Source organism: Caretta caretta, chromosome 8 (assembly GCF_965140235.1).
Source record: "Caretta caretta isolate rCarCar2 chromosome 8, rCarCar1.hap1, whole genome shotgun sequence".
NCBI lineage: Eukaryota > Metazoa > Chordata > Testudines > Cheloniidae > Caretta > Caretta caretta.
Genome location: NC_134213.1, coordinates 65,039,145 through 65,062,191, shown reverse-complemented (window position 1 = coordinate 65,062,191; position 23,047 = coordinate 65,039,145). Strand labels below are relative to the sequence as shown.

At 42.4% G+C, this 23,047-nt stretch overlaps 1 protein-coding gene across 10 annotated transcripts; it reads right to left on the bottom strand.

Moving 5' to 3' along the window:
• Positions 1 to 428: 428 nt before the first annotated feature.
• Positions 429 to 22,607, bottom strand: LHX9 (LIM homeobox 9). Of its 10 annotated transcripts, none has more exons than XM_048860616.2 (7): positions 22,284 to 22,607; positions 21,936 to 22,066; positions 15,853 to 16,137; positions 13,919 to 14,121; positions 12,460 to 12,815; positions 6,435 to 6,637; positions 2,311 to 5,176 (listed from the first exon to the last, which is right to left on the bottom strand). In XM_048860616.2, exons 3-7 carry the CDS (start codon positions 16,024 to 16,026, stop codon positions 4,919 to 4,921), a joined length of 1,194 nt encoding a protein of 397 aa, XP_048716573.1. In that variant the 5' UTR covers positions 16,027 to 16,137; positions 21,936 to 22,066; positions 22,284 to 22,607; the 3' UTR covers positions 2,311 to 4,918. The 10 variants fall into 10 exon arrangements, with proteins under 10 accessions (XP_048716581.1, XP_048716580.1, XP_048716573.1 ...); XM_048860615.2 differs by having other exon boundaries at positions 21,936 to 22,052; XM_048860622.2 differs by lacking the exon at positions 22,284 to 22,607 and adding an exon at positions 20,964 to 21,350 and having other exon boundaries at positions 15,853 to 15,971; positions 21,936 to 22,231.
• Positions 22,608 to 23,047: the final 440 nt, after the last annotated feature.

The following is a 23,047-nucleotide window of genomic DNA, read 5'->3' as shown; positions in this document are numbered from 1 at the left end:
TTCTTAAGGTTTGTAATTGCGTTATTTGTCTAAGCACAGCAGAAGGAACCAATAGTATGATGTGATATGACTCATTGCTTTCTTACGTTTAGTTGCGCCATACAGCAATGCAGTTTAAGGATTTCACAATAGAGTTTAAATTCTCAGGTTGATTTGAACTAAGTCCTCTGAACTAAATTTTTCAACAGTATTTTACCACATACTGTAAAAATGTTATTTAAACAATATTCACCATAATTGCCACGAGTAAACGATAACTAACTGTTGCTTGCACATTCTAGATACTGGTTTTCAGACGATTATTGAAGTAATCTGTGTGAAATTTTGTCTTATGTTGTTGTTGTTAATAGTGTGTACTGGGCTTGTTTGGGTTTTCTCTTTAGTCTTCAGAAACTGAGAGTTTAAGAAAACATTCAAAATGCTGAGGATACACGTAAGTGAAATATTTAATGTCTGTCAGTATTCATAAAAGTTACATTGTTTACATAGGGTTCATTTCTATATAATAAAAATTTCATCTTAATGAAAAGGTTTTCTGGCAAGTCTCGTATATGTTAATTTGTTTAACATATGCTTTGGATATACAGCTAAATAGCAATATAGTTTTTTTAAAAAAACCTTTCTGCAAATAGTCCTTTGAACAATTACAAAACCTCATTACTAAAGAATTGGTTATCTTTACACTTGCTTGTTGGCTTGTTAAACTCAGCTGTGATTTGGAATGGGCAAAGATCAGTTCTTTCTTAACAGTTCAACAAATTTGTTCATTGCATAGTCAAGATGTAAACATCTCAGGGTTCCATAAATTATACTTCTGTATTCTAAAAAGTCATAGATGGTTTTGCATACTATGCTGCATATGCTTTCCTATGCTGATTATACTTTGTTAGTTTTGTTGTTGAAGCTGGTGGAATTATTATTAATCTTGTTTTAGATATGTCAATTGTACACAACAAAGGAAGAGAAGAAAATGAAAAATGTAAACACCAAAGGAAATTATTTTACACTTTGCAACAATATTGCCACCTCATTCTTTTGGTTTTCTATATATAACATGATGGAAATGTACTGTACTGCTTCTTCTCAAAAAATGAGTTTAAATTAATTTCAACAGTTATCTATGAGTTTACATAAAGTTAACTATGTTTGCATCAAATAAAATGTTTATTAATGAAAGCTATTTATTGTACAAGAAACATCAAAGAGAAAATGCATCATACAGAAATGTACACTATTGGTGACAGATGGAAAAGTGCATGCAGATTTCTTTGTTTTATTAAAAAAAGAAGCCAGAAACAATCGTACTAAAATTACTTGGTTTTGATCCCTATGATCTTAAATGAGTGAAAAGTTTTTTCTCTGAATTTACAATATGCCATTTAACAGACATGACTAATACACATTAGCAAGCAGGTGGAATGAATGCATTCGGATTTTATTTTACAAGTACTTGTGCTTGACAAATGTGATTTTTAATTTGTTTTTAGGAAGAATTGTCTTCAAATATGGGCTGGGTAGATTGCTGCCAGGTTGCTCTGGTTTTATACACAGTTTCTCTGAATTTGTTTTTAATACCACACAAATTGTTTAAGCCTTTTGTTCTGATAATTAAACACCATAAAATAACATATGTTTTGTTAACATTCAGGAAATGACATTTGAGTCTTTTATTTTATTTTTTAATTTTTTTTGGCTCAATAAATTTTTAAATATATGATTATCATAACCTAATATTGTCTTTGTCTTCACTGCAGTGGATTTCCGATCAAACTTTTCCCCTTCTTTTAATACTTTAGGGAATTTTCAAACGTCGGGATGTTTGGCTGTAATGCCCCAAGATTTGTTCTCCCTGAAAGAAATCATAGTGACAATTTATTAAACTACAGAGCAACCTGGCTTTTAGGGGTCTGCAATTCTAGTTTGTGTTCAATATACCTAGCATTAAATCTTGATTCATTTCATAATTATTTGTTATATTTTTCATGCAATTACTGTAGCTGCTAGTTATCTGATTTTTAAAATCCTAAGATAAGGTTGCAATATCAAATCAGTGGGGCATTACTTTTCATGTGCAAAAAAAAAAGGGGGGGGGGTTTAAAAATTAAAACCTAAGTTGCGCCATCAATGGTAAGTACATTTACTATGAAGAAAGTGAAAACCTAAAAAGAAATCACATTTATAAGCTTGCATTCCCATGTTTAACACCATTCATTCATTCATTCATAATAAAAATGCAGACACATAGATACAGGTAGACTTTAAATTTTAAAAAAAAAAACTGATGGGAAATAAAACTCCTTGGATCCAAAATGATTTATTCACACAAATTTAATAGGATATATCACAATTGTTTGGTCCATAAATATTTAGGGGAAATAGTTTCTATACAATGCATTTATCAATAAACAAAGAAACATGGACAATTTTGCTAGACCACTTACTGTACTATAAACACGAAGCTCAATATATAAGATTATTGAATTTATCAACTATATCTGAAAGAGTGCACAACTGCTTTCTATGACATGTTTGTCCCCTCTAACAGGATACACCATAAAAAGAGTTTCAGAAATAAGAGGTAAAACAGTACAAAACTAGTGAGGTGTCAAAAGGGCTTAAAACAGTTAATTTAACAAACAACACATATATCCTGATTTTTCACAAACTTACTCCCAAGTTATATCATAAGGCACATAGTAGAACTGAGTTATAATTAGTCTACTTAATAAAGTAGATCTATAGTACCATATATTGTTCTGTCAAAGAACAAAATTTATAAGTATCAATATTTTTACCTGTAAAAGTGTATTAATAAAGATATCAGCCTTACCAAGGTTGTTTGGTCTGGTTAGTGGTAAATGCCCATAAGATTATAGAAATAGGAAAAGTCAAGATTTAAGCTCCATAGAAGATGATAACCATACTTGCTAAATATATAATGGCAAACACACCTTTCTTCTATTACAGTGTTAACATTTCTTCCATCATCTTTTTTTTAAAAAATAAGCTACTTTTCTGTGCTAATTTTCTAAAAACCCTGAGCAAAAGTTACAATAATGCACTTTAATGTGGGCAGTGAACTGTCAATATGTAACCACACATTTATACAGCCAAAAAGGACACCTTTAAAATATATTAAATAGCCACTTTCACCACCAAAAGAGAGATTTGATGGGGTCTAAAAAGTGGATTCTATGTGCAAAGTTATTCTTAACAATCCACTAAAAGCAAGATGTAGATCTTGACTGTTTTTTTTTGTTTTTGTGTCTCAGACTTTCCACAATCTAATTATTTTTAACTACAATAAATGGGAACAAATGAACATTCACCACTGCCCAGACCATTCAGACTTTTAGTTTTATTAAAATTAAAAAAAAAAAAGAAAAAAAATGCTATTGTAAACTAGGAAATGTATTTAGATCAGCATCCACAAGGTGTTCTGAGTTTATCTGCCTCAAAGCTATCCACTGCCAATTCCAAATTTCATAGGAATTCTTCTAATGCTTTTTTCTTTTATACAAAAGTTAAAAAATTAAAGTATATATTAGAAATATTAATGTACTAAAGATTTAAGTTCATGTATTAAACAAAGTGTCTGATACAATCTCATGAAACATCTAAAATAAATTCAAAATAGCATGAATAAAATGTCCTAAAATCAGTTTCCTTAAACATCTTAATAAATTATATTTTGCTTATTTCCATCTTCCCTGAAAAAGTTTAATTCATCGAGAATTGCCTTAGTAATAAACATATGTATACTTTTAGAACTTCATCCTACACTCACTAAAGTTAATGACAAATCTCCCATTGGCTTTAATAGTGCAGGATCAGGGCCATATAAAGTTAATTGTTTTCATTTATTTATTTTTTAAATTAAAATCAGTGGCATTTATGGCAGAGAGGGAAGAAATGAAATTTTGCCTCGGCAATACTAAAACTTATGTTGAATTATTCAGCCTTGTGGCCCAATCCCACAAACAGTCATGCAACAGAGTAACCTTACTCATATGAGAAAACTCATTGAAATCAATGGGACTCCTCATTTGAATTGTTCCTCTGGTGTATACCTTAGTGAGCCTCCTTACATAAGAAAAGTTACTCTGGAGCATAAGCGTTTGTAGGATTAGGGCCTTTGGTGTGCATAATGCAGAATTCACAGACCAAGGGCCCGATCTTGCAGTCCTTACCTACACACCACTCCCATTAAGCCTAATCCTGCAAATCCTCCATCCGTGCCCTGCTCCCATTGGTGTCAATGGACATTCCACATGGATGAATGTCTTGCAGGGTTGAGATTATTGACCTGCATGGGAATTTTGGGTGCTCAACGAATACAGGGTCAAGCTCATAACTAATATTTATACAAGAAGAAGAAGAAGAAGCATTGACACTTGGAATGCCTCTGTCTATTCCAATTCCTAATTTGATTTGTTTTGTAGGTGTGAAAAATACATAGTATGAAACTTGAACATGTATTATAAAAATAAAGTTAGACTTAGGACTCTGAAACTCCATAAATGCACATACAATCCTAGAGTAGCAAACTATTGGCTTTAAATGAACGTCAGAGGCTTTCTCCAATTATCAGAGTGGGAATATAATTTCCTTCTCCCTCTCCTCCCCCCAAGATTCTGGAAATAAGTAACATACAATTTTAAGAGGCACTTATTAGAATGCTTCATAACTTTCCTTTCAATTGTCTGATGAATTAAAAAAAATCCAAATACAATTTATAGACAAAATATGTTCATTTGTAATGGAGACATATTACTGCAAACTCATTTGCCAAGTGGCTGCAGATGCTACACACCAAGCTGTTTGTTTTCCCAAATATTTTGTGGGTTTGTTTAAAAAAAAATAAAGAGTCTTGTAAATAATAATAAAGAAGAATAAGAATAAAAAAAATATTCAAATGTTAGAAAAGGTTCGTTAAGGTAGTTTGTGAGGGGCTCCCGGATTCGTGGCTGTCCAAGTTAGAGGTCACTGATGTCACTACAGTGATAGTGGGATTGGTCAGGTCTGTTAAAGTGGTCGCAGTGCCGGGTGGAGTGAGAGCGCCGCTGTCTGCTGAGGGCGGTGCCGGAAGTGACGTGCCATCAGCTTTATCGACACCCCCATTCTCCTGCCGCAAAAGGTTCCTTCTGAATTTGGCTCTTGCGTTTTGGAACCAAACCTGCAAACCAATCCCAATTGATTTCTTTACCGATGTTTGCTTTTTGTTTTTGTTTTTGCTTTTATGTATTTTTTATGTTTGTTTTTTGTTTGGCAAATCATCTAAGTAACTCTACATCTTTGTTTACTACCAGTTTGCTTCATTTCCGTCATACAAAGGCATCTGTACATTAGGTCCAACACTGTGGGTGCTGATTAATGGAACATTGAAGCCCATGATGAGGATCTCTTAGAGCAGCCTTGCAGAAGTCTACTCACCCACTCATCCAAGGAGAGTAACTTTTCTGATGGGCAAGTAACATATCCTTGGGGTGGGGGGTGTTGTTCCATTACCTAGGTCATCATGGTAAAGGATGCGTAAAGTAAAGATTTTGTGCTTGGGCTGGTAAACTTTTGTGACCATTTTTAAAGACTGAAAACTTAAAAAGGGAAACTGATACCATCCCCTATAGCACTGGTTATTAATAAGGGGTTCCTAGTCCTCTTCCCTATAAAGCTGTGGGTTCATTTTAAATGTTTTAGGTGACACGTAACATGGACAAGCAATTAATGCTAATAGATTCTCTTTTTGCCTTGATCGCTGCCTTCTCTCTGCACACTGCACACAGCACTACATACCTCACTTTAATTTCACTGAGCTAGCACACAATGAGAGGGGATTTACAGTTATTTATTTTTTCAAACTGTGATTTTTTGGGGGCGTATCTTAGGTAGGGGAGTGACTAACTGTTGACTTTACTATGGAGGCCCTTAAGGATAGACATGGAGAAAGGGAGCAATCTGGTCCTGGAGGATCATATCAGCCAAAGCTTGTTTGCCATATCCCAGGGAAACCAGACTTTGCCCAACCAAGGACCACAACGACAACTTAAAGGGAGCCCAAAGGCTGTACCTCATTTATGTAAAATGGAGCAGATTGCTTCTATCCCCTTAATATAGAGGTTACCACCTAGAGACTACAAGTCCCAGGGTGCATTGCTTCCCTCGCAATGTCTGGAGATAGTTCCTGCGTATGAAGAATGAAGGTGATCACAGACCACATTTCAGAATTCTGTGGGCTGAATTTGGGTGGTGAGCTATACACTGGGCACTCCTGCCATTTAGTACTTTACCCATTAAGTTCTCTGCACACTTTCTAGGGACACAGCAATGTTATACTAAGAAGAAGAGATATACATATAACAGTCTAAATAAGGGAGATACTATTGTATTGGCAGGGGGAGGGGAGTTTTGTCAAGCCTGTGATGGTGGCTTCTTACCTGCAGAACTCTCTTGGTCAGGCCCGTTTTCTGGGCAAGCTGCTTGAGGTCCTTGGCATCTGGGTTGTGGTTGATAGCAAAGTAGGACTTCATGGTGCGGAGCTGGTGGTGTTTGAAGGAAGTGCGCATGCGCTTAGTCTTCTGGGAGGGGGGGTAAGGCTGCTGGTCTCTGTCCAGGTGATCTGCCTCATTTTCATTACAACCTGATCAGTAAATAACATGACACAACAAGGAGTTGGCTGTGATCATGCATCATACTGTAGTAAATAAAACTAAGGCAAGTTTCCAGAATCATACGCTCTTTTTGGAGAAGAAAGAGGGGACTGAACTAATATGGTGTCGGGATGGGCATGAAGTGGTATTTAGATTTACAAATAAAGGTCAGGAGGATGGCCTTTTCCTGTTCTTAACATTTATTATATCCCTCAGGCTCACACCTGCTAAGGAAACAGTATATTGAGGGCAGACCTGCCAAGTTTCACTCCTTTGGCATTAATTTTCAGGTCCCTCTGGTGATGAAGGGTTTTGTTATGTTTCCAAAGAATCATTTAAAATTTCACTCATTGAAACCGCCCTCGCTTGAGAGAAGAGTAAAGATCAAACCAACATTTTGAATCTTCCCAAATCACCAGCAGGCAAAAAAAAGCAGCATTAGGTGGGAAGGCTTGTTTTGACAAGTATAAATACCGAACCATTTGCGGATAAAACGCAAAATAAATGCATTTGGATTCTGCCTAGAATTTTATATGAAAAACGTTGGGGGTTGGTGCCTGCAGTGTTACCACAGCTATATTGGCACCTACATAGACCATTCTGCAGAATGGCCAACTTACCAGACCACAGAGCTGAAGATGTGCCTTGATTTGATGATGTTTAAAGTTGTTAATGTGACTTTGCATGACAAATATATTGCAGATTACTGCCTCACGGGTGTGAGTTGCACACCAGGCCAGTGGTAGTGCTAGGTATCTGGTGTCACTGCCTATGCTTGGGACAGGAATGAGACAAATACCAAGAAAAATAACAAAGTCATCCATGTTTTACTTTTAGGCCTGAAAAATAATCTGATCATTTTCAGGATTATATTTTACAAAGCTAGCTCAATCACACAGAGGGCAAATCTGATTGCCACAGAACAAAGAACATGAATTTTAAAAAATTTAATTTAAAAATTGTAAAGAATGTACCATGTAAATTAGCCCTGGCTTCATTAATTCTTCATTTGAATTTATTTTAGTCTACTTCCCTACAGTTGGATTTATTAACTAGTCTTAGCCAACTCTCAGTGTCCCCCCCCCCACACACACACATATATGAAATGCACACAGTTAGCACTTTGCATTGCATCAGTCAGTAGAACCTCTGAGACTTGCAGTGCTAAAAGAGGCAAAACAGCTTTCAACTGCCCCAAAAATAAGAAGCTCAAGTCTTCTCAGAGCTCTGCTCCCTACTGAATTAGGAGACAAGTTTACAGTTACATCTGGTAGCTGCGAAACACATAAACAAAGGATCAGGTGAATGTTCACCCAGGATGGAAGCGATTCTAGCTACAATTATAGTAATATCTGTACTTTCAAATAAAATAAACTGACAGCTCTGAAACCATCTGGACGTGGAAATTACCTTGGAAGTAACTTAGGACCAGGTTTCCAATATTTTTACTCTTGCTGAATAACACTTTATTCCACATGCAGTCCTACTGCCTTCAATGGGACTGTTTGAGTGGTAAAATACTGTTCATGGTGAACAAGGATATCAAAATTTGGCTCTAAGAAGTTATTTTAGCTAATCGCAGGCCATTTTTTATTAAAGCATTCAAGTTATGCGGCAACAATGCCTATTTATCTGACTGTCTAGCCAAGCCTCTTATAGCACATGGTTTCTGAGCAGTTATTTATTTATTATGGCTTGGCTTTTCCAAAGGTGCCTAAGTCAATGGTACATGGGCTCATAACTACCTCAGGTGCCTTTGAAAATCCCAATTTATATAATAATTACACCAGTCTGTTCTCTAAATGTCTGAAATAGCATTGTGTGGCTTAAACTCTTACATTATTGCCTGAAAAACTAGTCTATAGCTAAAATTCAGGCAATACATTCCTGCATGTTTCTTTGCACCATCCTTTTTTTTTAGTGGCCAGCACAATACACTTCCCATTGCCAAGATCTCACCAAATACACTTTGCAAAGTGATTACATTTACACACCATAAGGGATTGAGTTCTTGAGCAATAGCTGTGCAAAACATTGCCCTAGGGAAAGAAAAATTGCCTTTATTTTGAGATAATTTACATTCTTCAGATGTGATGACCTTTCTGTCCCTTGGACAATTGTTCAACACAATTGCTCTCAAAATAGAAATTATTTCTAACATATGGTAGCTAATATGGATCAAGTAAATTATTTATAGGACACTTATCACTGTAGTATCTGAGCCCCTCACAAATATTAATGGTGTTAGCTTCATAACCCTCTGAAGTATTGTTAGGTCTCCAGTTTATAGTTGAGGAACAGAGAAACAAAGAGATTAAGTGATTCATCCAAGGTCACAAAAGAGGGCTGTGTCAGAGCCAAGAACAAAACCCAGTTCTCCTAGAGCCTACTCCAGTGCCTAGCCACAACACTTTCCTGCCTCTTTATGTGTGCGCGAATATATAAACTATATACACATACATACACACATAATCTAAGCAATATTCATATAATCTTGTTTGAGAATAAACTTTTTCTCCATCGTATGGTCAAATTGTTTGCTGAAACAGGGGTAGCAACACATTTAATTCAATTTTTTAGAAGTTTGGGTTGTTTCCATAATGTCCTACACCTTGCAGTATGAATAGGATGATATATGTGTTTTGATTAAGAAAGCATCTTGATTTATTGGAAAGGTAAGTTTTTGCCCCTCTTCCGAGACTCTTTCATCGTCAGTTACCACTCTAGCTTTTAACACAACAAATGGATTCCTTTGCCTACCTGCAGAGTGCAGTCCGAAACTTGATAAGTTTTAGCACAAATACCTTATGGAAATGTTTAAGTTATGTTCTAGTGTTCAGAGATGTTTTCACAGTGAATTACAGCTAAGAGACAAAACAATCACTGAGCACTAGTGTCCACGTTTAGGAACCCATCAGGGTCTAAAATTGCAGTTAAACAGGTCTAAAGACATATATTTTGGCTTTAGTAATGATCAGGCTTCTGATAAACATAAGTTCTTAAACGAGTTTTCAGCCTTTACCTGAGAAATACGCCTGCCTCCAGATGCCACTAGGGGTCACTAACACATTCATTTAGCTATTTGAACACTTTGGAGTTTGAAAAGTAGGAACAGACTTGGAATTGCAATATTTTAGAGGTGGAAAAAACTTACTGGCTTTCTTTCGTGCAGAATTTAATGAAATACCACCAAGGGGAAAACACCTTTTTGTTCCCTGCCACATACAATTGAAAGTGATATTTAGTGAGGTCTTTTAAAACCAAATCCATCCTGCCTGACAAAATACTTTCACTTCATCCTTTCTATCCTGTTGTGTTGAATTAGATTAGAGAATCAGTACCCAGGTTTCCAGCTAAACCGTTAATTACACATGCAAAAGGCCAGCACATGTTGTGGCTAATATCTGAGAGAAAGATACCCTAGAAGACTGCCTTTTAGACTCTTTCCTGCTTCTGGAAAGTGTAAGTGTCCCACTTTTCCGATTGCTCTAAATTCACGCTTTGAATCCTCTATGTCTATTTCTATTTAGATTCGTTACCCTTTGGAGACAATTACATAAAAGAATAGTTCTCAATCGTGAAGCCAAAGGCGAACGAGGAAAAATGTATTTTTTTTAAATGGCTGCCTACTGCAGGGGTGTTTTTTTTCTTTCAAATAACAATTATATCTATTTCATGTCATTCTATAATCATCAGAGATTCTGTGGCTTTCTTGAGTGTTAAATTGGTCAATGGTTGGAATTATCAGCGCTAGACCGTCTTTAGTTTAGTTGTAAAATGTACTTTCTCAAGGCCACGTGCCAGCACTGGCTTTTCCTAGTCTTCCCCCACAAAAAATGACATGTTAAAGCTACAGAAATTATGGTGGCTGATCTCGACTGACTCGAAAGAAGCCGGTCCGAAGTAGCTTCGCTTTACTCAGACATTCCCCCGTGTAAACTCTGCGTTCCCATTTGGGTGAGCTACATTTTGTCTCCTAGTCCTAGATGCGGCTTCTTAAGCTCCTTTGCAGAGAGTGGCCCCGCTAACTATCTGGGGACGAGGCGGAGAAAGAAAGAAAAGACTTTTTAACTTAACATACAAACGCAAACACCACATTGCCTTTATAAAGGCGTTTCACTTCGCCCCCCCCTCATTAGTATTCAAAGGGGTTTTGCTGTAGCCTATTTTTTTCGCCTTTCCCCAGGCTTGTGAGCATAATTATCATAGTGAATGGCTTCTAAATGTTTGGTTTCGAGAGGTCTGGGTGAGCTCGGATGATTGTATGCGAATAAGGAATAACATGGAACCCAAACTGAATTCCTGGCTCGCAATCCCGAAGCGGGTGACCGGGCTACAGGTTCCCCTTCCGTCAGAGCCGTTCAGGACTTGATTAGGAACTGCTCAGTGCCCAGGGATTCCCACGTCATCTTCAATTAACAAAGAACAATTAATGCACTGATTGCCCTGGCTCCAAGGGCCACGCATCAGAGGAGCTGAAATAGCCTCGCACAGCGCTAAGCAGTTCCACACTGAAGCCCTCTTCACAAAACCGCCCCAAAGAGAAGTGGCCGCCCGGGGAGGACTGGGTTGTGCGGGCTGGGGGAAGGGAGAGGGAGGACTCTTTGCGTCTCCGTGGCAATGGGGTGAACTCGGGGGAGGAATCGCAGGCCGGAGTTGGTGCGTTGTTGTTGCGCGCAGAGCAGTTTCTTCCAACTGAAATAGCCGGGTCCCCTTTTCTGTGCACCGCTCCGCGGTGACCGCTTTGCTTCATTGAGCCCAGTTGCGAGTCCTCGAGCACCCCCAGCTACAGGACGCGGACACACCAGCCCTAGCCTTTCCCAGGCACACTGCAGGTCACCGCCCAGAATTCCGTCCCCCAGCTCAACTGGGAGTGAAACGTCTTGCTGCCTACCCAGGAAAACACAGAGCTGCTCACTCTAACAGCCCCCAACACACACACACACACACCCCTTTCTTTCCCTGTCACAGGGCAATTTCACGAATAAATGGAGACTCACTACAAACATTCTTTGGGGATCGGTCATTTTTAAATTCGGTTTAAATTCGGGCAATTCTTTCGTCTGCAGGTTAGTGGAACTCCGTGTGACTTGCCTGAAACGATTTAATTCGGGCCCGTGGCGCTTTCTGGCGCAGAAATAGTTCTGATATTTGGGTGACAAAGGTACTAAAGTTAAAAGCGTTTCAGATAATAACGCTGTTCCAGCTCAGCTGTTGTCCCTTCCTTTCATTGTGAACGGAACAGACACGCCGTTTGTTAATCTGCTTCTTATTGCCCCGCTCTAGGGAGCTGTTGGCGGAGGAGGGGGTAGGGAAAAAAAACTGCCAGCAAAACGGGAAAATATTCAGCCTGAGGAATGAGTTACAATAACGGAGTATCTACAGATTCACGTGGAGGCCTACGGAAATCAGACATGTTTCCTCCAGACTTATATTCTGTTGATCAGTTTAGGTGACCCTGAATTGGGGTCCGAGTGGTGGAGGGTTTGATTTTGAGACAATCAAAGCAAGCACATCTCCCGCATTCCTACAGAGAGGTAGGGCTGGGTTTGGGGGCGGGGGCGGGGGTGTTGTCTTCACCCTGGGAAGTGACTGTGTGGGTATTTGACATTAATAGAGGAAGACAGCTTTTTAGAAGGGCTTCTGTTCGCTTTCCTGCAAATGCTCCAACCCTCAGAAGACTGTGTGTTTGATTTTCCAATGGTTAAGCAAGATTTGGCCTGGATGAGTTACAGATACACTGCCTGGCTGGGGAGGGGAGCCTGAGAAGGCCCCTTTCTGTGGAGCGGAAGGTTCAGGGCCCTGTTCTCACCTGAGTTGTAACTGACGATGTCCACTCCTAGAGCTGGGCTTTTTCTCTTCCTGGGCCTCCCTTTCTGGACTGTACCAGTGCCATTGAAGTAAGGCAGTGCCAGCCCTCCGCTCTTGGCAGCCAGCTCAGTATAGCTCAACTGAGGCGGGTATTCGCCTTGCAAAAGGGTCTCGAAATGGGCCCTGCAGTAAACCAGGTTGTCCTTCATGCCAAAGTGATCGCCTGTGGTCAGAGTCTTGTTGCAGGTGGTGCAGGTGAAGCAGCTCAAGTGATAAACCGACTCCCTGGCTCTCATGACCATTTCAGAGGCTGAGATCCCAAGGTGGCAGCGGGCACATCTCTGCACGGAGAACCTTCTGAAGGAAACAGAAAAGTGGGCATCAACCAGAAAGGTGATAAGTCCTGCCCAGCCCCCGGGTGCTGCCCAGCTCCCCTGACTTGAATGTCCCCTCTCCCTTCCTCCCCCCCCCCCCAGTTCTGCTCCTGAACTGAGAGCCTAACAATATTTGCTCCCCAAATCTTGCAGCTGGACCCCTTTCTACCCAACCCTCAGAGAACGGCCTTCAACGTAGGCCTCTCCTGAAGCCCCAGTCCTGGCCAATTTAAACTCTTTGGGCTTGTTAGAAACTCTGTGTATGAGAAAAGGAGAATGGGCCAGAAATAGTCCACTTTAATTTTCTTCAGGAAACTGATCTTTCTGCCTGGATTTTTTTTATTTGACAGCTAGATAAAATTTGACAATCTCGACTAGCGTTAATAAAGATAAACAAGCAGCATTGGGAGAAAACTTGTTCTCACTTCCCCTTCGTTCCTTAAACCCTAAACCGGACTGAGAGGCTGGGAGGGAGAGAGAACTGGGCACGGTGGGGAAAAAACAGAAAATCAAAACAAATCAAGCAAGCCACGAAACTGCGCTCTGCTGGAATTCTGCCTGCCTAGAGCCGCTGGCCGATGAGAATTCAAAATCTAGCCGTGAGCTGCAAGGAGTTGATTTGATTTAGCAGAAAGGATGGTTTGTTGTACCAATAAGAGCTGCCTCTGCTATTCTTTACAGCGTCTCTCCGGAGCTTTACCATTAGCTTAGGTACCTGGCCAGTTCAGGAGGGTGACCCCTGCTCTTGGGAAACGGGAAAGAAATATACACGCTACAGCGAGAGCGAAACTTTTGTTTGAAACTTTGGCAGCGATCCCACAGCACCTAGACTATGTGGGACTCTGTCTCCTGTTGTTGTTTATACCTTACCATGCTTTAACATCGTGTCTCTTGAAAATGTCGATCCGTATTTTACACGTGCGAGATTTACAAAGGAGGCACATTTGATGTACTTGCCCTAAAGCCACGTGTATACAATGAGGAGTCTGCCTCTAAGAAGCTATCCCGAGCTGGACATGAGTGGTTTGGCTGCTGCTATTCTGGGGAGGACTGGGCATTTGAACCGGTAGGGACTGAGTGCTGTACCTGTAATAATCCTCCTTGCAGTAAATACTGCCGTCCTTGGCAAAGCAGGTGAGTTCTGACTCCAAAGCCAGTTTACATTCACAGCATTTAAGACACCTGAGGTGCCATTGTTTGTCAACAGCCAGCAGGTAATATCTGTCTGAGATCTTCCCTCCACAACCAGCACACAAAGCAGGCTTCTCGGGGCTCATTGGGGGCATGTTCTGCAAAACAACCACACAAAAGTGGATGAGAAAGCAAATCAAGACAAGCGGGCGGTGTGATGCTTGGACTGGGACTGCCGCAAGAACCAAAGCCTGGGCTCACAGAAAGAACCCCCAGCTGTTTGGAACCGAACTGGCTGCATTTGCTCTGGCCTTTCAGCTGGCCAGGCTACCTCCCCTAGGGGACACGACTCGGGTGTTTAGCCCATCAAACCTTCTCTAATGATGTAACTTAATTTCAGTACCTATAGCCCGGTGATTAGGCCTCACTAGGACAGGAGAACGGATTGTTTTCTAGTCCTGGGGAAGTTACAGAGTTGGCCCTGGCTTCCCCGTTAGTTTTAAAATTGCACCCTTTGGTGGTAGGAAATCCAGACTAGCGAGTATTTTATAAATAGGAAAATATCGCCTTGCTGCCCTAGAAATTTGCATCAGTGGAGACATTCCCAATTCGAATTCCTGTTTAAATTTGAATACCACTTAAACTATTTAAAATCCCTCCTCTAAATGCAAATAGCTCTCTTAGAGCAGAAATGAAGGGAAAATAGTCCATGAAGAATTAATTGAGAACAATCAAAATGTTGGAGAGTGATCCTAATGAAAAGAATGCACAGGGAGGGTTTTTTCCCCTTAAATTATTGCCTTTTCCTTTCATTAATAAACGTTTTCAAGTGTCTGTTGGCCTGTTTTCCATAAGAAATCCCACTAATAAGAAACGGAGATGGAGGAATAGTGTGCATACCAGAATAACCCCCCAAACGAACTTAAAATAGTTGTTTTTTTGTTTTGTTTTAGGAAAAGAAAAAAAATCCATCTGTTCTTATCACCGAATTCTTTTTAGCTGAAAATGCAAACGCAGTTCAGTGTCTTTCCTTTTTGTAACAACTGGGGGGATGAGTTGAATTCACATTGCAAAACCCTCAGGAGTTTATTTAATAGGAGAAGGGAGGGAAACCCAATAGCTCAAAGCAGTAGAGCAGTTCCCCAGGCGGTTACTTTGTGTTCCAGTGCTCAACGGAAGTCCTACAAGTAGGAGAAATGCAGAAGCTCGCTTTGCAGAAGATATTGCATGAAGCTAGGGGACCGTTTCTCCAGGCGTGGGGTGTTATCATTGCTAAGGTTACAACTCGTTTGCTAAGAAAAGAGATTATTTCCAGACAATGTGGCCGAAGAAATAACATTCAGCAGGGCTGCTCCCTTTTCAAACATTAAAGCTACATTTTTACTTTAAACACCGCCCCTCGCCCCGAAGAAAACAAACAATTTTGCAGCGAAGATTTCTACAGTCCAGTTTGGAAAGTGCCAGGGCTGCTAAGGGTAAAATGCACCTTTTCAAAACCCGGCCTGTAGCCCCTTGATAAATGAGAAAGCCAGGCTCCCACTGAAAACTATGCAGGAGTCAGAGGTCTGCTTCGCTATAATGAGTTAAAAAGTGTTCCTCTTATGAAACTTTAAATATTTTCCCTCTTATGACTCAGATGAGCACACACACACACACACACACACACAAATATTAGACGAATGCATGTCTCAGCCTCCCAGCATAACAGACTCCATTAGAGAGCCATTGGTGTTTAACGTGAGCCTCAGAAATGTTTCTAAACGTAAGGGGTGTAAGGGAACGGGGGAGGGAGGGAAGCAGAGTCTCTCTTCCCCCAGACTGTGTCTATGAGGATGCAGGCTCGTATCTTGCAGTGATTCCCTTTAAAGGGGTGCTAGCTTGTTTCTTACCGTTTCCCGGCCGTTCATTTGTCCGCCTTTGGCCAGGCGGGACTCGGTCTTGGATCTCCTCTCCATCTCCTCCATGATTCCTTGGATGTGGCCTCCGGAGATCCCGTGGAAAAGCATGGCTGGGGGACGGAAAGGACAAGTATTTTCTTCTGCTCTGCACCCCACTATTTCCATATACAGACCCCAGAGTCTTTAGATCATCCAAAATGTCTACACCAAGGCGCACGGCGCAGGCAGGGGGAGATTGCAATAGTGGCTTCTCTTTGCACAAGCACCGAGGGCTTCCTGAAGATGTGCAGAAAACAAACAAGGGGGAGAGGAAAAATAATATAATAAGAATAACAAAACAAACAAACAAAAAACCAAGCAGGAGAATCTGTTACTGCGGTGGAGAGCGGGGGCTCCTGACTGAAGAGACTTGGAACTAGGGGCAGCCAAATCGGTCGGGAAAGGAAATAGTTTTGAACACAAAGAAAGCAAAAAGAAGTGCTATTTTCAGCAGTCCCTGGTTGCTTTAAAGTTCCCAGTGCCTGTAGGTTGGATTGGGGACTGCTGCTTTCCGGAGCTCTGTCCAATTTGTTAAGAGACTAAAGCCAGCCCATTTTTGATAATTTAGTAGGAGGAGTTCTCTCCCTAGAGCTACCACTGATTTTTATTCAGACAACAAAGACCTGTCATCCTCCTCTCAACCCCCGGTGATAGGCAAGCAGTGACAAACATGCTAGTTGGGGATGGTGGGATCTATACCCCCACCCCACCCCACCCCAAAAACACACACACATACAGAGAGAGAGGAGTCCCAGCTAACGCGTGTTACAGGGACAAGGGAAATTCAGAGCACCCTGTGCAGGGTTGCTGAGCTGAGAATTGCGGCTGGACTGTTTTGGTGGGTCTCTCCCCCTGGCCCCCCCTACCCCCAGTTTACCCATAGAAGTGCAGGATCTTGCAGTGTTTATTGTCTCCCCTGGCGGTGCTGAATGGCCAGGGCCGCCTACAGACCTCAGATTCACCCCCCTTTGAGCCCTTTGGTGGCGGCAGGAAAATGAGAACACCTTTGTAGGCGTAGGGTGGAGGTTACTATCCTGGGGAGCGGCTGGACCTTGCTAGCAGTGTAATTAACCAAAGAGCGTTAAGCAACCCCCCCGCCCAGTTATTGTGTCCACAGAAAGGATGCTGGAGAATTAGCCCCCCTCGTCTCGGGTGGACCCCGGCTCCCATGTGGAAGACTTAGCCGCAGACCGGGCAGAGATCACGAGCTGGGGATAGCGCCAGTCACCTTGCTCCTGCCCAGCCGCCGGGGGATCAGTAACCCCCCTGCACCCGCTGGTGAAGTTTAAACTTCCAGCCGTGTTAACGTCCCGCCGGGCAGACCCCCGTCCTTAGCCCTCAGCCTCGCAGTGCAAGCAGAGCCCAGCCGGAGCCCCAGATTGCCCCGTGAGCTGGGGGGTATGGGGCAGGGAGGAAGCCCGCGCTGGAACCATTGCCCGGAGCAGCGCTGCAGCCGGGGACCACAGCCCCCGGGAGAAGCGGGGATTTCAGCTGACTGCCCCGGTGTCAGCGAGCGCTGCGTGCGGGGGCTGGGTGGGACAGCCAGTCTGGGCCAGCTCTCGCTTCTCCCCACTTACTTTTCACACCATTCTCCGCCTTGCCTTTCTCTGCAACAGCTGCAGGCTGTTTCCTGACACCTCAATCCCTGCTGCAGGATCTTCCTGGCGGCGGTTCTGCTCCCCTGGCTCCCTTAGGGGCCTTCCGCCCTAAACTCCAGCATGACTCGTGAAAACACCCCCTTCAGCCCCCATTTCCTTTCGAACAGGGATTCCCCACCCCCGCCCATGTAACCCCCAAATCCTCCCTTCTCTTTCGCCCCAAGCCGCTGAAATGAATGTTATTTGCAGATTGAGTGTTGCAACATTCCTACCAGTGCCAGAATACAGCTCATAAAACACAATTTCACACAAAGATGGAGCCAATCAAGTGAAATAAGCCGGTATTTTTTTCTCTGTTGGCACACTAGATCCTGGACAGCAGGGCTGCTATTTACTGTAAGTAATGTAATTAGCCCTTTTGGATGGAAATCAATTTTTTTTGTTGTTTTTGGTTTTGTTTTGTTTTTTTTTTAAATAGAAAAGTAATTGCTATAAAACGATACGGCAGACACAAAAGGGTCAGGGATTCTCCCTTAAAAATGGGTAGGTCCTCTCACAAATCGCAGTTTCCTGAAAAGCAGTCAACGCCTGGAAAAAAACGGGGGTGGGGATGTTCAGAGGGGTAGGTGTTCCTTGGAGAAAACAAGTCAATTAGCACAACAAGCCACAAGAAAGAGGTAAACAAGGCGATTCAGTCTGGGGCTGCGGGTGTTGTTTGCAGTGGAATTTCGAAACTTTAAAAGTATTTATTTATGTATTGCCGTGCTGCCCAAACCAGGCCAGAAAATGAAAAAGTTGTCCCCCCCAAGAAAAAACAGTTGGGGAGAAAAAAATACACAATCCAGGATTGCACAGCAAGTGTAGATAGATGAAGCTTTAGGAAAGGAATTCAGAAGCAACGGTTTTGGTGCCTAATTATAAAGATTGTAATGGAAGAGAAAAGGGCTAATTGCTGAAAGGAAAAGGACGAACTCCACTCTCCACAGAGAAGAGATTTAAACCGTTTGCAGAAAGTGTGTGTGGATACGTGCACACACCGATTCGAGAGATTACGTGTGTGCGCGCCTATGTATACAGTGTGTGTCGTATTGTAGATTACAGAGCTATTTTGGAAATGATTAAAAATCTATTCTAAACAGATGGATGATACAAATATCCCCGTTATCGTTGTAAATTTAGTGAATTCGTCTTTGCCTAACTTGTTCCTTTATCCCCTTCCAAATATTCCCGTAGCAGTGGTAACAAGCCATGACCTAACTCACTGGCTTCCCCGTGTCTTCGGGTTTATGAGAACGATCAAGATTGCCCCTCAAGGCCCTATTTTCCAGAGCGGAAGTTGCTTGCGTTTGGAATAGATACGTGCTCAAAATGTGCCCGGACTCAGCGTGGAGGGGACCCTACTCCGGTGTGTGTTTGTTTCTCTCCTCAGCCGGGACCGCTCGACCCCTGTCCTATGTGTGGCTGTTTCCTGCCCGACTGACTGAAGCTGAGCCCGAGCAAACTCATTGCCTGTGCCCGGAGCCTAGAGGGGAGTGATTTGGCGCCAGCGCACCTCTGGGACCGCACTGAAAATAAAGGCTAGTCTCCGTGCCCGGAAACAAGTACAATGAGCTGCTGGTTTCCCTCCACCAGGTCACTCATCCGAAAGTGGCTTCTTCTTGCCCTCTCTCCTTGCCAGCCAGCCCCAGCGGAAGCGGGGTTTAAAATACCAGCTCCCGGGCGCTTTCAGGCAAAGTGCTCTTGAAAAGTTGAAGCGCTCTCTCCCCTTTTCTTCCCCATTTTGTCTGCTAATGGCTTTTTGCTGGGTTCAATGGAAAACGTGCAGGTGCAGGGGGAAAGCTTCCGAGCCAGCCAGGGCGTTTGAGAGAGAGAGAGACCAAGCGAATATATATATATATATATATATATTTCATTTGTTACATTTCTATCACTCTGTTAGCTCAATGGCGCTATTAGGAATAATTGGGCAGATCCCATAACAAAACTCAGAAGTGACTAAACCCCTTACAATTGGGCGCACTTAATTAATTAGAGCCCTTTCTTTCTGCTCCATCAGCTAGGGTGAAGGATACACTAGCTGCTGCGGCTGCTCCAGCAAAGAAGGCCAGGGATTTCTTAAGCCTTTTCTCGTTAACATCCTAATGTTGGCAGACCACTCCTGACCTAGAGCGATACTAAAAGTTTGTTGCTAGCATCAAACGTGATTTCTTCATTTCCAAAAGGCCCGTAGTAGACCAAGGTAAATCTGTTTCAATATTCTTAAGATTTCATTTCTCTTTGTACATTGTAACTCTGCTGCTCTCAGGCAGGTTGGTGGGCGACGGACAGCTGGCTCCCGGTGGAGTTTTGCTGATTTGGTTGGGTGGGAGAGAGAATTCATCATTTAAAACCAATCCGATAGGAAATTTCACATCCAATCGAAGATTCTCCTCTGGGAATCGATTTATCCCAGTGCCCCACTGATTCTGAATTTGGTTTCTCATTTCACACGGCCTTTCTCCCCCTCCCCCTTCTCTCTGTCAATGACATTTTAGGAAGAATAAAATGGTGCTGAGTAATATCCAGGCTATGTTCATATCGTGCTATGCGATTTTAGATTTTCCCTTACAAAGACAGAGACAGGGTGCGGCTTGGACTCCCTGATTAAAGGGGTGAGATGGATTCTCTTGTTTTTGAGATCATCCCAGCAGGTACAATGTTCCCTGTCTCTGTATCGCGACACAGAACGCTTTGCAGTGGTCACAAAACGCGCCTCCGCTTCAGCGCTTCCATGGACCCTTCCCTGCGACAGTTAACGCCACTTCCAGCTTTGCAATTAGCATGCGCCCGGGGCAGATTTCGTGCATGCGAATGCGATCATTTGGATCCGTTTTGCTATCGAGACCGTATTCTTTTTGCCACGGGCTACTGCCTCAAGCCTGTTAAAGCGTGAACGGATCTTGTGTCTAGTTCTGAGGATTTAGGACAAGGTCTACATACAAATTAATAACTGACAAATAATAATTAGAAGAAGGGGGAGGGTATTCAAGCAGGCGGGCTCTTTAAGCAGAGGAGGTTTTGCCTTAGTCTACCTGAAATCAAGCGTTTGCTTGTTTGGGGAGAATGGCACCCTGGCAATGCCAGAGGGTGTGTCGGGCTGGCTGCTTAATGCTACTCTGGCGAGCCGGATCAAGGGTCGGACAGCTGACCACAGACACAAAACCGAGCAAGCTGCGCCCCGCCTCTTTCACGTGCCCGAACTTTTCCTGCAATTTCCAATGTAATTAACTCCGGAAAATTAAATAAATTAACAAACAAGCAACCCCCCGAAGCAGCAGCACCATTGATCCTGGTGCCTTCGAGTGCGGTAGCTCCAATGAAATCTATTTTCCTGCCCTGGAAGGTAGTGATGGGATAAATGCTTTTAACGATCAATTTAATCACCCCACAAAAGCCGCGGCTAATACAAGCACAAAGGAGGAAAACCTGAACGTAGTTACATCCCTTCTGCAGTGGCCTCAGACGTCGCGGCTTTCAGCAGTTAAATGCATTGCATTTTGAGGAAACGATATTGTCGTGTAAATATCCGCTTCGATGTCAGAAATAGCCTCTCTGCCAGCATTGCCTTTTTTCTATCAGGTGAAGTCTGCTCGGATTCCCATAAATATTCTGCGGGCAACTTTCGAATGATCCAGAAATGGAGAAAGCTGGTGCATTACAATCTCAGAGAGTCACAAAATCAGCTTCTCTTCCCCAGGCTGGCGGTACGGTGGCTCTTGGTCTTTGAGTAACACAAACACGGATTATCTTTATCTATAGAATAATTGGAGGAAAAAACCCGGCCAGAGCAAAGTGCTTGTATCTCCCGGTAACCTGGAAATGTGCATGTATTAACTGGCTTGAGGAGAGGGTATTTTAATTACAAACAATGCGGCACAGTCATGCCAAACACATAGCCAAATGGGGAGTAACCACGAACACATAATCACACATCCAAAAGAAAGAGGCAGAGCAAGATTATAGTCTAGCACCGAACTGTGTTGAGCAGCTCAGAACTGTTAGCTTGTTAATTGTTTTCTATGAACCTTGTATTTGCACCCTGGTTGTAATCAGAACAAGGACGCAAGAAGCTTCCCAGGGAGCTGGTCATATTTTAGTGTATTTGGTAAAGAAGCTTTCCAAAAAAACAAAAACCAACCAACCAACCAAACAAAAAAACAACCAAAACCACTTCCCCCCTCCCAACCTCTCTTTTATTAAGAAGAATGGCTCAATCTTCGAAGGCTGCTATTTCTAGATTAAAACACACTCACATGCACCAAATGTCGCTTGCGAACACACCTGGGGAAAAGACCATTCGGTGGGGCTCACACACACACACACAAAAAAAAGCAAGCAAATGACATCGGTGAGGTCTAAACAGCTGTATTCTTAGCAAAGACTCAAGCAGGATCTTACCTTAAGACCTTAGCAGCTTCCCCCAAAACTGGTCCCTTCCTAATGACTGAGGAATGGGGTTTTGGAAGGAGAGGAGACGTAGTGATCTAGCCAGTAGATGGAGGTTGTTCCTTGTTCCTAGCAGAGAATCCCTGTGTTAATTAAAATCAACAAGCTGCTTGGTGGAAAGATATTTTTCCTCTCCCTGCCCCACGCCACAGCTTCCACCACAGAATTGACGTGAATTTCTAACCTCTGACCTCTTACCAACAGACACTTTATACCTGCCCTTTACTTTTGTGTTTACTCTTCAAAATATTTTTAAACAAAACAAATAAACAAAAAAGCGTGAGAAAAAAGAAACCCCACCTCCCCAAGGTAGCTGGTTTGCGGGGTTTTCCTGGCACAGCTTTCTCAGTCATCTCTCCTGATATAGCGCTCCCTCCTCAGTAATCAGGGGAGGTGCTAATGGGGAACGGGTTGTAAATAAAACTAGTAAAGCAAATAACATATTAGGGTTTGTTTTTTAAAAAGCAGCAAGGGCTGGAGGGCTGTTCAAATATTGCACTATTTCCCCATCATGTCATCATTTCGCTCTTTGCCTAGTCACAGCTGAGCAGCAGCTCCTCTGTGCTGGGGCCACCTCTGTACTTTTTAAAAAAACCGTCCCGAACCAGTCCTGGAATGTATCAACCCTTCCCACTTTCATAAAAAGAACCCCTCTCAAATGGAGTCTCTAAACAGCAGACTTCAGCCTGATGTGATGTGATATGATGTACGGATGTATGGAATAACCTCGCATTGCCAAACCTGATGAAACTGGGAGTTGTCATACAATACAGTGCAGCCAAGCCTCGGATAATTGTAAAACTGAATCTAATTTAACCCATTAGAATAAAATCAGATGCCAAGAAGAATTGGAATCATTGCTTCTTAGGTGAGGGCCTGGATGACAACTGATCCACTGACTCAAAACAATAGAAAAAATATGGATCTGAGAGTCATTTTTAAGAGTCATTCTCCTTACAGGGCCATGCAAAAACCCAGCACCGCCAGGAGCCCAGGGGTTTCAACCATGCACTTAGGGGAGAGCAGTACACCCGTCTTTCTCACCAATTGTTTACAGAATGGTT

Bases quoted from the DNA above. Each gene is read 5' to 3' on its own strand.
- LHX9 (XM_048860616.2), bottom strand. From the start codon at position 16,026: ATGGAAATAGTGGGGTGCAGAGCAGAAGAAAATACTTGTCCTTTCCGT. The intron at 12,816-13,918 runs GTACAGCACTCA...TGTTTCCTTCAG, and splicing joins TGCAAGGAGGATTATTACAG to AAGGTTCTCCGTGCAGAGAT. The intron at 5,177-6,434 runs GTAAGAAGCCAC...ATTGGTTTGCAG, and splicing joins TGACCAAGAGAGTTCTGCAG to GTTTGGTTCCAAAACGCAAG.